At 47.2% G+C, this 18188-nt stretch overlaps 1 protein-coding gene and 1 long non-coding RNA gene across 3 annotated transcripts in view; both read right to left on the minus strand.

Moving 5' to 3' along the window:
* The window catches only part of LOC144508203 (uncharacterized), a 29688-nt gene extending 20203 nt beyond the window's left edge, over window positions 1-9485 (minus strand). Inside the window, exon 1 of one of the 2 annotated variants that reach the window (XM_078236016.1) lies at window positions 9449-9485. In XM_078236016.1, coding sequence (XP_078092142.1) covers window positions 9449-9456 — 8 coding nt within the window. In that variant the 5' untranslated portion in view covers window positions 9457-9485. Of the gene's footprint in view, window positions 1-1941; window positions 2333-9448 lie in introns of those variants that run through there. The other variant, XM_078236018.1, reaches the window with a different exon arrangement.
* Window positions 9486-15279: 5794 nt separating this feature from the next.
* On the minus strand, window positions 15280-17876 carry LOC144508356 (uncharacterized). The gene is made up of 2 exons (XR_013500264.1): window positions 16951-17876; window positions 15280-16914 (listed from the first exon to the last, which is right to left on the minus strand). It is a non-coding gene; the product is annotated as an uncharacterized LOC144508356 (long non-coding RNA).
* Window positions 17877-18188: the final 312 nt, after the last annotated feature.

The raw sequence follows: 18188 nt of genomic DNA on the forward strand, positions 1-18188 counted from the left end.
ACGACCTGCCCTTGACAAAGCCGTGCTGACTACTTTTGATCATACTAAACTTCTCTAGATGATCATAAATCCTGTCTCTCAGGATCCTCTCCATCAACTTACCAACCACTGAGGTTAGACTCACCGGTCGGTAATTTCCCGGGCTGTCCCTGTTCCCTTTCTTGAATATAGGGACCACATCTGCAATCCTCCAATCTTCCGGAACCTCTCCCGTCTCCATCGACGATGCAAAGATCATCGCCAAAGGCCCCGCAATCTCCTCCCTCGCCTCCCACAGTAACCTGGGGTACATCCCATCCGGTCCCGGCGACTTACCAACCTTGATGCCATTCAATAGTTCCAACACATCCTCTTTCTTTATGTCCACATGCTCGATCCTTTCTGTCCACCGCAAACCAGCAGTACAACCACCCAGATCCCTTTCCACCGTGAATACCGAGGTAAAGTATTCATTAAGCAGCTCCGCCATTTCTAACGGTTCCGCACAAACTTTTCCCCCTTCACCTTTTAAGGGTCCTGTGCCTTCACATCTCATCCTTTTACTCTTGACATATTTGTAGAAAGCCTTGGGATTCTCCTTAATCTTACCCGCCAAGGCCTTCTCATGACCCCTTCTTGCTCTCCTAATTTCCTTCTTAAGCTCCTTCCTACATCCCGTATACTCCTCTAAATCCTTAACACCTCCTAGCTCTCTGAACCTTCTGTTCGCCTCTCTTTTCTTATTCACCAGGTTCATCACAACCTTCGTGCACCACGGTTCCCGTACCCTACCAACACCCCCCTGTCTCATCGGAACGTTGTCATGCAGAGCTCCAGACAAACATTCCTTGAAAATCCTCCACTTTCCTTCGGTACTTTTCCCCAAGAATGCCTCCTTCCAATTTACCCGTCTAATTTCCTCCCTGATGACACTGTATTTCCCTTTACTCCAGAGAAACACTTTCCTAGCCTGCCTGATCCTATCTCTTTCCAATGCTATCGTGAAGGAGATAGAATTATGATCGCTATCCCCAAGATGCTCACCCACCGAGAGATCCTCCACCTGTCCAGGTTCATTAGCCAGCACCAGATCAAGTACAGCCTCTCCTCTAGTAGGCTTATCCACATACTGTGTCAGGAAACTCTCCTGGACACACCTAACAAATTCCTCTCCATCCAAACCCCTAGCCCTAGGGATATTCCAATCTATGTTTGGGAAATTAAAATCTCCCATCACGACAACTCTGTTATTCCTACATCTCTCCAGGATCTGTTTCCCCATCTGCTCCTCAACATCTCTGTTACTATTGGGCGGCCTATAGAAAACACCCAGCAACGTTACCGACCCCTTCCTGTTCCTAACCTCCACCCACAGAGACTCCGTAGTCAATCCCTCCACGGCGTCCACCTTCTCTACAGCCGTGACACTATCCCTGATCAACAGTGCCACTCCCCCCCCCTCTCTTGCCTCCCTCCCTGTCCTTCCTGAAACATCTAAAACCCGGCACCTGAAGCACCCAGTCCTGTCCCTGAGACATCCAAGTCTCCGTAATGGCCACCACATCACAATTCGAAGCAGCAATCCACGCTCTAAGCTCATCCACTTTATTCACTACACTCCTGGCATTAAAATAGACACATCTCAGACCTTCAGCCTGAGCACTTCCCTTCTCCATCACTCGTCTAACCTCCCTCTTACCCTGTTTACATTCCTTATCTATTTGCAAGCTAACCTCCTCGCTCTCAGTCCCCTCATTTCGATTCCCTCCCCCCAACCTTTCTAGTTTAAAGTCTCTCCAGTAGCCTTAGCCTTAGCCAATAGGTGTCCTTGTTATCTAGGTTTCCAGGATTGAGTGCAGGGTCAGGGAAATGGCGTCTGCTGTGGATCTGTTACGGCAATGGGCAAACATTAGTGGACCCAGGTAGCCCGGGAGGCTGGAATTGATTCGTGCCATGACTAACCTTTTGAAGCACTTCACAATGATGGATGTCAGAGCCACCGGCCGATAGTCATTAAGGAACGCTGCTTGGTTTTTCTTAGGTGATGGTCATCTTCTTGAAGCAGGAAGGGACCTCAGATTGGTGTTCTCTCTATCGACCCTATCGAAAGCACTTTGATAGCCCTGCCTCACTCCATCCATCCGCCCTCTATAGAAGCCCTGACCTGTACAAAACTCTCAGCCTGACATCATCCTTGTGAATCTCTTTGCACATTCCCCAGTGTCACTCTGTCTGGAGTAAAAGCAAAAATACTGGAATCAGAAATATAAACAGAAATAAGCCGGTAAACCTGGCAGCATCTGTGGCGAGGGAGACACAGCTAATGTTTGGAAGATGTTGCGAGACCTATTCTGTTTTTCCAGCACTTCCTATTTATTTTTATCTATGACTTTTTTTTCATAATAATCAGACCGGCATCTGGTGATCAGAGAAAGTCCCGGGGCATTTCTGGAAATTGGGCGTTATTCCCAATTCAGTGGAGTGGAATTTTGGATAATTTGGGGAGTTTGTGTTGGCAGTTTTCCGGAAACAACCGCCGCAGGAACTGTTGTTCAAATTCTCATCCTGCTTTTCAAACTCCTTTAGTGAAGTCGTAAACAGAACGGGAAGATTCCCCTTCTCATTGCGTGTTAACAACACCATAACCATGGCAACAGCTTAGACACGGTGAGAAGATATCGCTCCTCTCATTCTGCCTTAGTGACATTGTAAATGTGGCTGGGAATGTGTCATAACATCATAGAATCTCTACGGTGCAGAAGGAGGCCATTCGGCCCATCGAGTCTGCACCGTGCACAATCCCACCCAGGCCCCATTCCCGTAACCCCATATATTTACCCTGCTAATCCCACTGACTCTAAGGGGCAATTTAGCATGGCCAATCATCCTAACCCGCACATCTTTGGACCGTGGGAGGAAACCGGAATACCCGGAGGAAACCCACGCAGACACGGGGAGAATGTGCACAGACAGTGACCTGCGGCTGGAATTGAACCCGGGTCCCTGCCGCTGTGACGCAGCAGTGCTAACCACTGTGCCAGCGTGCCGTGTCCTTCTCTGGCCGTGTCTTTGTAAGATCGTAAACGTAGAGGGAAGGTTGCGCCTCCCTCGTGGGGTGTGGGCCATGTCGTGAGTGTGACGGTGGTTTCTCTCACTCGTCATGTCAAAGTAACATCTAAGTAAACAGGGCAGGGGGGTTCTTTCCTCACTTGCTGCATCTTAACGGCACTGGAAATACGATGGGACAATCGCCTCACTGTGTCTGAACCACAGCACAAACCTGGCACCGGGGGACGGTGGGTGAGGAACATTGACGGGAGACTATGCCCAGAGTTGGTTTCAAAAGTCAATGGTCATGACCCTTTGGTCAAGTGGATTACAGACAGGAATCGAACTGGGTGAATTAACTAGCGCATTGCCAGAGCAGAGTCAATCTCAGGGCCTGTTCAATGTTCCTCAGATGTTTCTGCCTTGGCTAACTCCGTGCCTTCAGCTGCCTGGGGGCCCCCAGGCTTAATCTGATGTCAATAACTTCACTGACTGGAATAGAAAGGGAAGGTGAGACTAGACAGTGCGGGCCACAATTAAAAAGACAGACAGTCTTGTGACAATGATTCAACCGTGTGTATCCTGAGTCACTGAGGGATGGGGCAATCGCAAATCCCAGCTCCGCACTCTGTTAGAGAGAGAGGCGAGTGTGGGGCAAAGGTCAGCAAATATCAGCAAATATTCTGCACCGTATCCTGCTTAAACTGTACACTTGTATATCTGTGCAAATTCGTGGAGTGGATAAACACTCACACACTCACACCCACTCTCACACACACACTCACACACCCACTCTTACACAGTCTCACACACACACACAATCTCACAAACACACTCTCACAGTCTCATACACACACACACACTCACACACACACTCTTACACAGTCTCAAACATATTCTCACACACACACCCTCGTACACAAAAACACACTCTCACAGTCTCTCTCTCACACGCACACACACTCCCAAACATAAAAACACTCTCACAGTCTCTCTGTCACACACGCACACACACTCCCAAACATAAAAACACACTCTCACACAGTCTCACACACTCTCGTACACACACACGCACTCTCACACAGTCACACACACACACATAAGGGGAGATGATGGCCCAGTGATATCATCGCTAGACAGTTAATCCAGAAACTCAGCTAATGTTCTGGGGACCCGGGTTCAAATCCCGCCATGGCAAATGGTGGAATTTGAATTCAATAAAAAATATCTGGAATTAAGAATCCACTGATGACCCTGAAACCATTGTCGATTGTCGGAAAAACCCATCTGGTTCACTAATGTTCTTTAGGGAAGGAAATCTGCCGCTCTTACCTGACCTGGCCTACATGTAACTCCAGAGCCACAGCAATGTGGTTGACACTCAAATGCCCTCCAAGGGCAGCTAGGGATGGGCAATAAATGCTGGCCAGCCAGCGACACCCCGTTCCACGAATGAGTAAAAAAAGAAACCCATCTACACAAATACACAATCTCACACACTCACTCGTGCACACACACGCTTTCTTTCATACACATAACACATGTGTTACATGTATGAAAGAATACATAAAAACACGCACACATAGATAAAAACAAACTTTGAACATAAATTCTCACACATGCTCACTCTTGTCTGCACAAATGCACTGAAGCCACACATCCCGGCATTTTCAGGATTCTTAACCAATGTTGTACCAGGATATTTACCTGGTAAGATTTGGGATACATATCCAGTGAGATTTGAATATATTTATCCAGTGTGATCTGGGGATATTTATCCAGTGTAATTTGGATATATTTATCCAGTGTGATCTGGGGATATTTATCTAGTGTGATTTGGGGATATTTAACCAGTATGATTTTGGGATCTTTATCCAGTGTGTTTTGAGGATATTTATCCAGTGTGATTTGTGTATATTTATCCAGTGAGATTTCAATATATTTATCCAGTGAGATTTAGGAATATTTATCCAGTGAGATTTGGATATATTTATCCAGTGAGATTTAGGGGTATTTATCCAGTAAGATTTGGGGATATCTATCCAGTGAGATTTGGATATATTTATCCAGTGAAATTTAGGGATATTTATCCAGTGCGATTTGGGGATATTTATCCAGTGAGATTTGGGGATATTTATCCAGTGTGATTAGAGGATCTTTATCCAGTGTGATTTGTGCATATTTATCCAGTGTGATTTGTGTATATTTATCCAGTGTGATTTGGGGATAATTATCCAGTGAGATTTGGAGATATTTATCCACTGTGATTTGGTGATATTTATCCAGTGAGATTTGGGGATAGTTATCCAGTGAGATTTGTGTATATTTATCCAGTGAGATTTGTGTATATTTATCCAGTGTGATTTGTGTATATTTATCCAGTGTGATTTGGGGATGTTTATCCGGTGTGATTTGGGGATATTTATCCAGTGAGATTTAGGGATAATTTATCCAATGAGATTTGGGGATATTTATCCAGTGATATTTGAGTATCTTTATCCAGTGTGATTTGTGTATATTATCCAATGAGATTTGGAGTTATTTATCCAGTGTGATTTGGGGATATTTATCCAGTGGGATTTGGGAATATTTATCCAGTGTGATTTGAGGAACTTCATCCAGTGTGGTTTGGAGATATATATCCAGTGAGATTTTGATATATTTATCCAATGAGATTTTGGGATATTATCCAGTGAGATTTGGATATATTTATCCAGTAAGATTTAGGGATATTTATCCAGTGAGATTTGGGGATATTTATCCAGTGTGATTTGGGGATATTTATCCAGTGAGATTTGGAGATATTTATCCAGTATGATTTGGCGATATTTATCCAGTGTGATTTGTGCATATTTATCCAGTCAGATTTGAAGATATTTATCCAGTAAGATTTAAGGATCTTTATCCAGTGTGATTTGTGCATATTTATTCAATGAGATTTGGGGATATTTAACCAGTGTGATTTGTGTATATTCATCCAGTGTGATTTGTGTATATTTATCTAGTGTGATTTGGGGATATTTATCCAGTGTGATTTGTGTATATTCGTCCAGTGTGATTTGTGTATATTTATCTAGTGAAATTTGGGGATATTTATCCAGTGTGATTTGGGGATATTTATCCAGTGAGATTTGGAGATATTTATCCAGTGTGATTTGGCGATATTTATCCAGTGTGATTTGTGCATATTTATCCAGTCAGATTTGAAGATATTTATCCAGTATGATTTGGGAAAATTTATCCAGTGAGATTTGGGGATATTTATCCAGTGAGATTTAAGGATCTTTATCCAGTGTGATTTCTGTATATTTATTCAATGAGATTTGGAGATATTCATCCAGTGTGATTTGGGGATATTTATCCAGTGAGATTTGTGTATATTTATCCAGTGTGATTTGAGGATATTTATTCAGTGTGATTTGGGGATATTTTTCCAGTGTGATTTGGGGATATTTATCCAGTGTGATTTGGGGAAATTTATCCAGTGAGATTTGAGGATACTTATCCAGTCTGATTTGGAGTTATTTATCCAGTGTGATTTGTATATATTTATCCAGTGTGATTTGGGGATATTCTTCCAGTGAAAATTCTGTATATTTATCCAGTGTGATGAGAGTATATTTTCTCAGTGAGATTTGGATATATTTATTCAGTGTGTTTTGGGGACGTTTATCCAGTGTGATTTGTGTATACTTATCAAGTGATATTTGGAGATATTTATCCAGTGAGATTTGGGGATCTTTATCTCATGAGATTCAGGGATCTTTATCCAATATGATTTGTGCATATTTATCCAGTACGATTTGTGCATATTTATCCAGTGAGATTTGGGATATTTTCCCAGGTGATCTGGGGATATTTATCCAGTGTCTTTTGGGGATATTTATCCAGTATGATTGGGTATATTTATGCAGTGAGATTTGGGGATATTTATCCAATGCGATTTGGGGATATTTATCCAGTGAGATTTGGGGATATTTATCCAGTGAGATTTGGGATATTATTCCAGTGAGATTTGGGGATATTTATTCAGTGTGTTTTGGGGATATTTATCCATTGTGTTTTGGGGATATTTTTCCAGTGAGGTTTGGGGATATTTATCCAGTGTGATTTGGGGAAATTTATCCAGTGAGATTTGAGGATACTTATCCAGTCTGATTTGGAGTTATTTATCCAGTGTGATTTGTATATATTTATCCAGTGTGATTTGGGGATATTCTTCCAGTGAAAATTCTGTATATTTATCCAGTGTGATGAGAGTATATTTTCTCAGTGAGATTTGGATATATTTATCCAATGTGTTTTGGGGATATTTATCCAGTGTGATTTGTGTATACTTATCAAGTGATATTTGGAGATATTTATCCAGTGAGATTTGGGGATCTTTATCTCGTGAGATTCAGGGATCTTTATCCAATATGATTTGTTATCAAAAGAAATATCAAAAGAAATATCCAATATGATTTGTGCATATTTATCCAGTGAGATTTGGGGATATTTATCCAGTGAGATTTGAGGATACTTATCCAGTCTGATTTGGAGTTATTTATCCAGTGTGATTTGTATATATTTATCCAGTGTGATTTGGGGATATTCTTCCAGTGAAAATTCTGTATATTTATCCAGTGTGATGAGAGTATATTTTCTCAGTGAGATTTGGATATATTTATCCAATGTGTTTTGGGGATATTTATCCAGTGTGATTTGTGTATACTTATCAAGTGATATTTGGAGATATTTATCCAGTGAGATTTGGGGATCTTTATCTCGTGAGATTCAGGGATCTTTATCCAATATGATTTGTTATCAAAAGAAATATCAAAAGAAATATCCAATATGATTTGTGCATATTTATCCAGTGAGATTTGGGGATATTTATCCAGTGAGATTTGGGATATTTTCCCAGGTGATCTGGGGATATTTATCCAGTGTCTTTTGGGGATATTTATCCAGTGTGATTTGGGTGCATTTATGCAGTGAGATTTGGGGATATTTATCCAATGTGATTTGGGGATATTTATCCAGTGAGATTTGGGACATTATTCCAGTGAGATTTGGGGATATTTATTCAGTTTGATTTGGGGATATTTATCCATTGTGTTTTGGGGATATTTTTCCAGTGAGGTTTGGGGATATTTATCCAGTGTGATTTGGGGATATTTATCCAGTGTGATTTGGGGATATTTTTCCAGTGAGATTTGGAGATATTTTTCCAGTGAGATTTGGATATATTTATGTAGTGAGATTTGGGGATATTTGTCAGTGTGATTTGGGGATATTTATCCAGTGAGATTTTGACTATTTATCCAGTGTGATTTGCCATGTTTATCTTGTATATATTTGGATGTTTGCACAGTAACCTTGCAGGATATTGTGACCAGAGACACATAAACAGGATGATGAAATGTTTTACTGAGCGGGATAAGTTTGAACTTGTGCAACCAGAGGGGATGGTTGGCAAGCTGCTGACATCACCCAATTTATCATTGAGCCAATCAGATCGAAAGAACACATTCATCGGGGCAAGCTGGAAGTTGTACTGCCACGGGACTGCTGCGTGTTATGTGTCAGTAGCGTGTAATTCCAGTTAAAGAGTTAACTGTATCTGTTGTAAAGTGGGTGAAAGGGCTCTGCACACAGTGTGGTTTTATTGACGTGGTTCTGGGTCCCTGGTTAATGACCTGAGGTAATCCTTAGCTCCTGCCTTCTGTGAACATTGCTTTGTGGTCACCTGTGTCTGATTCATTGCCCTCAAGATGATTACATTGCAAGATTTTCCCTCATCCAAACACAAACCCAGCCAAAAAATAAGACACCTCTCAGAATCAACCCTTACCTCACCCCCGCAGGCAGTGACAGCTCTACAGGATATTCAAGGAACTCAGGAGATTGTTTGATAGAATTGAACAACTACTTACATTGATATAGCACCTGTAATGCAATAGAACATCCCGAGGGGTCACAGGAGGAATTATCAAACATCACCTGACCCCCAAGACACATCAGGAGGTGTTAGGGACAGGGGACCAAAAGCTCGGTCAAAGAGGTTGGTTTTAAGGAGTGCCTTAAAGGAGGAGAGAGAGAGACAGACAGAAAAAGACAGAGAGAGAGACAGAGACAGACAGGGAGAGAGAGAGACAGACAAGGAGAGAGAGAGACAGACAGAGAGAGAGACAGACAGAGAGAGAGAGAGACAGAGAGAGAGAGAGACAGAGAGAGAGAGAGACAGAGAGAGAAACAGAGAGTGAAACAGAGAGTGAAACAGAGAGTGAAACAGAGAGAGAAACAGAGAGTGAGAGAGAGAGACAGAGAGTGAAACAGAGAGAGAGAGTGAGACAGAGAGATGGAGAGAGACAGAGGGCGGGATTTTCCGGTCACGTTCGCCCACAAGGCAGGAAGTTCCTGCCCGAGGTCAACTAACCTCTGCATGGTCCGTGTCCTGTCCGCTATGATTCCCGGGACGGATGGAATGGGAAAATTCCACACAGAGAGACAGAAAGAGGTTTAGGGGCAGAATTAGAGCTTAGGACCCTCTAGGCCGCCAATGGCGGAGTGACGGGAATCAGGGGATGCTCAAGAGGCCGGGATTGGAGGAGCGCAGAAACCTCGGAGGGTTGTAGGGGCTGGAGGAGGTTACAGAGATAGGGATGTAGGGGCTGGAGGAGGTTACAGAGATAGGGAGGGTTGGAGGAGGTTACAGAGATAGGGAGGGATGTCGGGGCTGGAGGAGATTACAGAGATAGGGAGGGTTGTCAGGGCTGGAGGAGGTTACAGAGATAGGGAGGGTTGTCAGGGCTGGAGGAGGTTACAGAGATAGAGATGTAGGGGTTGGAGGAGGTTACATAGATAGGGACAGTTATAGGGGCTGGAGGAGATTGCAGAGATAGGGACAGTTATAGGGGCTGGAGGAGGTTACAGTCATAGGGTGGAGGGGGGTGTGTAGGGTCTGGAGGAGATTACAGAGATCAGGAGGGTTGTAGGGGCTGGAGGAGGTTACAGAGATAGGGAGAGTTGTAGGGACTGGAGGAGGTTACAGAGATAGGGATGGTTGTAGGGGATGGAGGAGGTTACAGAGATAGGGAGGGTTGTAGGGGCTGGAGGAGGTTACAGAGATAGGGAGAGTTGTAGGGACTGGAGGAGGTTACAGAGATAGGGAGGGTTGTAGGGACTGGAGGAGGTTACAGAGATAGGGAGGGTTGTAGGGGCTGCAGGAGGTTACAGAGATAGGGAGAGTTGTAGGGACTGGAGGAGGTTACAGAGATAGGGAGGGTTTAGGGGCTGGAGGAGGTTACAGAGATAGGGAGAGTTGTAGGGGCTGGAGGAGGTTACAGAGATAGGGAGAGTTGTAGGGGCTGGAGGAGGTTACAGAGATAGGGAGAGTTGTAGGGACTGGAGGAGGTTACAGAGATATCGGGAAGAATGAAGACATTGACTTTAGCCCCTGTTCCATCGCAACCAACTCCAACTCTATCCCTGGCAACGGAGACGGGGATTAAACCAGACAGGAAACCAGATGATCTTGGAGAGGGATGAGAATGAGTGAAGTAGGGAGAATGTGACTTGGAGTGGGGAATATGTAGAAAGGGATAGTATAGATGGACCAAGTGGTCACATTTGGCAGTCACATTTTTGCTTTAACCTGTCTCTTCTGTGGTGTGCTGGGATGAGGAGGGTGGCAGGGTGCTGTTGGGGGGGGGGGGGGGGGGGGTGGGCGGTTCTCCCTGGGCCCAATATTTATCCCTCAAAACAACACCACTGGGCAAAGGGATGATTGAACCCACTTGAGATCTTGCAGTGTGTAAATTGGTGAACATTGCAACAGCGGCCACTGTCCACCCAGAGTCCGCCACTCGCTGCCAAGCACTCTGGGTGGTGAAGGGCCGCGGGGAAGGTGCGTGCTGGGTTTCTTTTTCCAGATGTCAGGTCCTGGGTGGAGGAGGTGGAGACGGGAAACTCAAACACAATCAGACAGAGGAATCAACAACTCGTGAGATCATCAACAAGGCTGCTGGACAAGCTGGGACAGGCTCACACACAGGCTGCTTTCTCATAACAACAACTGCACTCACGCACAGCGGGATCCCACAGCCAGAGGGTGGCCTGCAATGCCGAGGAGCCAATGTCTTGTCTCAGTTTAATTCTCATCCAAATCATTAATATAAATGACATATAACTGTGGACCCACCACCAATCGTGGCATGATTAAGGTATATAAAATTGTGAGGGGCAGAGATAGAGCAGAAAGTTCGATAACCAGGGGTCATAGGTTTGAGCTCAGTGGCAGGAGGTGTAGAGGGGACATGAGGAAGAACTTATTTTACGCAGAGGGTGGTGGGTGCCTGGAATTTGTTGCCTGAGTTGGTGGTGGAGGCAGAGACCCTAAACTTTTCTAAAAAGTAGCTGCATTTGCACCTTAAGTTCTGTAAGCTACAGGAATATGGATGGGGTGGAGGAAGATGGGATTAGAAAGGGAACCTGGGTGTCCTTAGATCATTAGACCAGAAAATATAGCAGAATTAGGCCATTCGGCCCATCGAGTCTGCTCTGCCATTCAATCATGGCTGATAAGTTTCTCACCCCCATTCTCCTGCCTTTCCCCATAACCTTTGATCCCCTTATTGATCAACCAATCTATGTCTTCAATACGCTCAGCGACCTGGTCTCCACAGCCTTCTATGGCCATGAATTCCGCAGATTCGCCACCCTCTGGCTGAAGAAATTCCTCCTCATCTCAGTTCTAAAGGGTTGCCCTTTACTCTGAGGCCATGCCCTCGGGTCCTAGTCTCACCTGCTGATGGAAACATCTTCCCCATGTCCACTCTCTCCAGGCCTTTCAGTGTTCTATAAGCTTCAATGAGGTCCCCCCCCGACACATCCTTTTAAACTCCATTGAGTACAGACCCAGAGTCCTCAAAACACTCCTCATGCGTCAAACCTTCCATTCCCAAGATCATTCTTGTGTGTTGGCATGGACAAGATGGACTGAATGGCCCTCCCTGTGCTGTATCATTGCCATGGATCTAATCTGGCTGCGGTGTCACCTACATCACAACAGTGACTGCCTTTTGAGAAGGATTTCATTGGCGCTGAGGCAGTGTGAGATGTCCCATGTTGGGAAAGGGAGCCGCACCGATCCCTTCCATGGTTTGATTGGGTTGTTATTGGCTGCGAGGGGAGGTCATTGCGAGACTTGGTTCAGCACCCATTGTCTCTGGTCTGATCAGGCCAGACAACAGCTCACGCACGGGGAGCGAAAGAGGGACACTGACCCCCAGGAGGGGGAAATGAATCTGGATAAAGATTTCCTTCTGGTTCTGAGCATCTGTGGCCTGTTCCTCTTTTACAAGCCTCTCTCATCGCCGGCGGATACATACAGCTAGCTGGGCCTCTGCCAATCCCTGTCCTGAGACAGCTTGACCTGGGCAGGCAGCGGGGGCGGGACTTATTTTTGGGGACACAGAGGGTTTGCTCACCTTGGGGCAGGAGGAGGAGGTAAATTCCTAAAATGAGAAATGCCCACGCCAAGGCTTAATCATCCTTATGAGAGAATGGAAACAGGGGAAAGGCTATTCAGCCCCTCGAGCCTGTTCCCCAGCATTCAATGACTGGAATGTTGGCATTTATAGCTAAAAGAATAGAATATAAAGGTAAGGAAGTGTTGTTGCAACTATACAAGGCATTGGTGAGGCTGCACCTGGGTATTGTGCAGTTTTGATCCCCTTATTTGAGGAAAGATGTAGTGACATTGGAGGCAGTTCAGAGGAGGTTCACTAGATTGATTCCAGAGATGAGGGGTTTGTCATGTGAAGAGAGATTGAACAGTTTAGGCCGAAACTCTCTGGAATTTAGAAGAATGAGGGGAGATCAAATTGAGGTGTACAAGATGCCTAAAGGTATGGATGAAGTAGACGTGGAGCGGATTCTTCCTCTTGTGGGGCATTCTACGGTGAGAGGTCGTAGTCTTCGGATCAGGGGCAGCAAATTTAAAACAGAGTAGAGGAGAAACTACTTCTCCCTTAGGGTTGTGAATCTGTGGAATTCGCTACCCCAAAGTGCGGTGGATGCTGGGACAGTGAGTACATTTGAGGAGGAGTTGGACAGATTTTTAATTGGTAATGGGTTGAAGGGTTACGAGGAGAAGGCAGGAAAATGGGGACAAGGAGCACATCAGCCGTGATCGAACGGTGGAGTGGACTCGATGGGCCGAACGGCCTAATTCTGCTCCTATATCTTATGAAATTATGACTTGCCTTATTTTCCTGCCCCCGTTCCATACCTGTCACTAACTTTACCATCAAAACACCATTCATCCCAACTCTGAAAGCTCCAATTGGCTCCTCACCCCCTCCCCTCTTTGTTGTGGGGAGAGAATTACAGGTTTCCGCTTCCCTCCAATATCACCACTCAATGACCCCCCCGCCCCAACAGAGGAAATAGCTTCTCCCAATCAAATCTTTCCAACGTCAGAGTCAGGCCCAACATAGGGAGGATTTATAGACAGTGCAGAAGAGGCCATTCAGCCCTTTGACTCTGCACCCACTCTCTGACAGGGTGACTTATCCAGGCCCACTTCCTGGAACCATGGCCAACCTATCTAACCTACACATTTTAGGACACTGGGTCAATTTAGCATGGTCAATCCACCTAACCTGAACATCTTTGGACTATGGGAGGAAACCCACGCAGACACGGGGAGAACATGCAGACTCCACACATAGAACATTACAGCGCAGTACAGGCCCTTTGGCCTTCGATGTTGCTCCGACCTGTGAAACCACAAACAGTAACTCAAACCGGGAATCGAACCCAGGTCCCCGGCGCTGAGAGGCAGCAGTGCCAACCACTCTGCCACCCAGCCTTCATTCAGAATATGTTGGATACCAGAGAGCTGTGGGTGCTCAGTTATCAAATGTATACAAGGCGGAATCCAACAATGAGGGATAGACTAGGAGAGAGCGGAGGTGGAAGACAATGCATCATCTTATTGAATGAGGCAGTTTTGAGGGGCTAAATGGCACATTGCTTACCAGTGTTTGATGGGGGACAGTGTAGAGGGAGCTTTACTCTGTATCTAACCCCGTGCTGTACCTGTCCTGGGAGTGTTTGATGGGGACAGTGTAGAGGGAGCTTTACTCTGTATCTAACCCCGTGCTGTACCTGTCCTGGGAGTGTTTGATGGGGACAGTGTAGAGGGAGCTTTACTCTGTATCTAACCCCGTGCTGTACCTGTCCTGGGAGTGTTTGATGGGGACAGTGTAGAGGGAGCTTTACTCTGTATCTAACCCCATGCTGTACCTGTCCTGGGAGTGTTTGATGGGGACAGTGTAGAGGGAGCTTTACTCTGTATCTAGCCCCGTGCTGTACCTGTCCTGGGAGTGTTTGATGGGGACAGTGTAGAGGGAGCTTTACTCTGTATCTAACCCCATGCTGTACCTGTCCTGGGAGTGTTTGATGGGGACAGTGTAGAGGGAGCTTTACTCTGTATCTAACCCCGTGCTGTACCTGTCCTGGGAGTGTTTGATGGGGACAGTGTAGAGGGAGCTTTACTCTGTATCTAGCCCCGTGCTGTACCTGTCCTGGGAGTGTTTGATGGGGACAGTGTAGAGGGAGCTTTACTCTGTATCTAGCCCCGTGCTGTACCTGTCCTGGGAGTGTTTGATGGGGGACAGTGTACAGGGAGCTTTACTCTGTATCTAACCCCGTGCTGTACCTGTCCTGGGTGTGTTTGATGGGACAGTGCAGAGGGAGCTTTACTCTGTATCTAACCCTGTGCTGTACCTATCCTGGGAGTGTTTGATGGGGGACAGTGTAGAGGGAGCTTTACTCTGTATCTAACCCCGTGCTGTACCTGTCCTGGGAATGTTTGATGGGGACAGTGTACAGGGAGGTTTACTCTGTATCTAGCCCCGTGCTGTACCTGTCCTGGGAGTGTTTGATGGGGGACAGTGTCGAGGGAGCTTTACTCTGTATCTAACCCCATGCTGTACCTGTCCTGGGAGTGTTTGATGGGGACAGTGTAGAGGGAGCTTTACTCTGTATCTAATCCCGTGCTGTACCTGTCCTGGGAGTGTTTGATGGGGGACAGTGTAGAGGGAGCTTTACTCTGTATCTAACCCCGTGCTGTACCTGTCCTGGGAGTGTTTGATGGGGGACAGTGAGGGTTGTAAATAGGAAGAGGCTGGAATGGTTTGAAATTCTCTCAGGCAAGGTTTGACAGGAGTAAGGAAATGATGGAAGAGAGAGTGCGGACACTGAGGCGTGTGCATGTTATTTATTAACACAGTACAACGCAAAACATCATTTGCAAAAACAGGTTTGTTTGTTTTAAGTTATCAAACATGATTTACACGCAGTGTCCTTTCACTTACAGTATCAAACACTCTGTACATCTCCTCCCCAGGGGTTTAAATCTTGTGCCCTCACATCAGAGGGACTCGGAGTCAAGATTGCGATGAGTGAGGTTGGCCAACTGTCTTTATCATTACAAAAAGGAGGCAAGCGGGACACAGGGTCAGAGGTGAGGGGGACGCAGCCTGGGTACCCGGTGAGCCTCTGTGAGCAGTGCCGATCCTTTCTAACCTCAAAACTGAAGAGATGGGCAGTTTGTGCTCCCCCCGCTCCCCCTCCTCCCCCAATGCCCATCCCCTCTCTCTCTCTCCCTCCTCAGTCTGCCCTCCTCCTGCAGCTCTCCCTCGATTCCGGACAGACACCTCGCGCCTCTGTCAGTCTGCAGAGGGGATAGGTGGGAGCGGGATGCAGGGAGTGGAAATTCCAAAGGCTGCTCCGATCCAGGGTGGGGAGAGGGAGGGCGGGGGTAGAGAGATGGGGCTGGGAGGGTCAAAGGGCGCAGAATCCAAAGATGGGATTTGATATTGCTCCCGCGGCGGTGAACCAGACCCTCTGCCTCTCCCCCTCCCCGCCCTCCCTCACCATCACCGCGTCTGATGGCAGCACTGAGCCCCCTGTGCAGAGAGCAACATCGACCACTCACGGGGAGGCGCTTCAGAGGGGTAGAAAGATTGGCTTTCCTCGCTGCACAAGTTCAGGGGGGATCTAATCGAGGGGTTCAAGGTGATTAAAGGATTGGACCGGGTTGATGGAGACAAATGATTTCCTCTGCCGGGGGGACGAGAGATTCCAGAACCGGGGGCGGGTTCAGAATCCCAAAGTCAGCCAGGAGTTTCGGGAAGAGGTCGTCAGGAAGCACATCCTCACCCAAAGGGGAATCTGGGACACACTCTCCCAGCCCACTGGGAAGGGTCAATGGGGAATCTCAGAGCGGAGATTGACGGTGATGTGGGAGCTGGTGGATTAGGGTTCGGGAACCTAGGCAGGCAGATTCGACGGAACTTAGATACAATGTGTTGTGATCCAAGTGAGTGCCGGAATGGATTCGAGGGGCTGAGTGGCCTCATTCTGTTCCTCCGAACGCCAGAAAGGTTGGATAATCCGTGCTCAGCTGTCCCACTGTCTGGAGCTTCAACATCACTCGCTGACAAGCAGTGAATAGTCCCCCTCCCACACCCGAGACGGGCAGCGCTGTGACACCAACACGAGCACTGCAGCAGCTGGAGGAGGCAACTCTACCACTATCTCAAAAGGCAACAAAACGCTGACCGAGCCAGAGACACACCGTGAATGAATAATAAAAAAAAATGCGCCAATATAAAACCTACTTAAGATTCTGCCTCAGGATCCTGAGCTCGTTCTATTATCCCTGAAAGGAATGAGTTTTAAAATAAAACAGAATTGGAAATACAAAAACTGGGGGGGGTGAGAGGGGGGGCAGTGGCGGTGGGGGGGGGGGGGGGAGAGGGGGGGCAGTGGCGGTGGGAGGGAGGGAGCTGCTTTAAGATTGCACTGTTACTAAAGAGATTGTCTCAGACTCTTCAAAAAAATAACCACAGACGGGTTAAATTCCACAGTCACCAGCTGAGTTTGCACTCAACATCCCCAACAGTGAGCTCAGGAGGGGGGCGCGAGTGTGCGGGAGAGGAATGGGGGGGGGGGGGGGGGGAAGAGAGTGTGCGGAAGAGGAATGGGGGGGGGGGAGGAACATGTGGGAGAGGAATGAGGGGGGGAGCGTGCGGGAGGAAGAGGGGGGCGAGCATGCAGGAGGGGGGGTGGCGAGCGTGGAGAGGGGGGCCAGCGTGCAGGGGGGGCCGCGTGCAGGGGGGGGCCGCGTGCAGGGGGGGGCCGCGTGCAGGGGGGCATAAAAGGGACCTTGAGAAAGAGAACGCACGAGGGAGAGAGGGAGCGGAAGAGAATGTGGCATTGAGAACTTCAAACATCAGCGAGAGGTCCCTGTGCTGGATCACGGTGCCCTCGGGGTGCACGGCAGTGAGCAGAGGGAGAGAGGGAGGGGGCCAGGGCGCTGCTCCCCACAGGCCCAGCCCCGCAAGTTGGCAGGGAGTCCTCCAACTGTCAACGTTGCCTCATCGCAGCTGGGGAAATTCACGAACCTCCCTCCCCACCTCGGCCCCCCCCTCCCTCACACCCCCAACCCCCTCCCTCACACCCCCAACCCCCTCCCTCACACCCCCAACCCCCTCCACAGCGGTGCATGCTGTACCGTTAGTGAATGACCCAGGATAACAAGGTCTCTGTACATTCCAGTAAAAATAAAAACTCATCTTCCTCTGCTCGGTGAGACGGACATGGCTGTTCCACACCCTGCCCCGCCCCCCCCCTCCAAACCCCCGCCCCTCCCCGATTAACCAATCGTCAGGCCAAAGCCACACTGGAACTTGTTCTTCCTGTGGTTCAGGAAGGCTCCCATTGCTAAGGTCAAAGGTAACGGAACAAGCTTCTTCTCCAAGGTCGCTCCTACAACCCAGTTGCTGTCCACGGACCCTGCAGAGAGAGGGAGAGAGAGAGACACAGAGATTCACAGTGTGTTCGATCCATCAACATATTCCCACATCCATAACCATTGAGTAATCCAGCCTGGGACTGAATTTCCAACATGTTATTTGTATTCTGTAGCTATCCTAAGGCCACGCTTGGAATACTGTGTACAGTTCTGGTCACCCTATTATAGAAAGGATATTATTAAACTATAAAGAGTGCAGAAAAGATTTACTAGGATGCTACCAGGACTTGATGGATTGAGTTATAAGGAGAGGCTGAATAGACTTGGACTTTTTTCTCTGGAGTGTAGG

This window comes from Mustelus asterias, chromosome 20 (genome assembly GCF_964213995.1).
Source record: "Mustelus asterias chromosome 20, sMusAst1.hap1.1, whole genome shotgun sequence".
In the NCBI taxonomy this organism is placed as follows: Eukaryota; Metazoa; Chordata; class Chondrichthyes; order Carcharhiniformes; family Triakidae; genus Mustelus; species Mustelus asterias.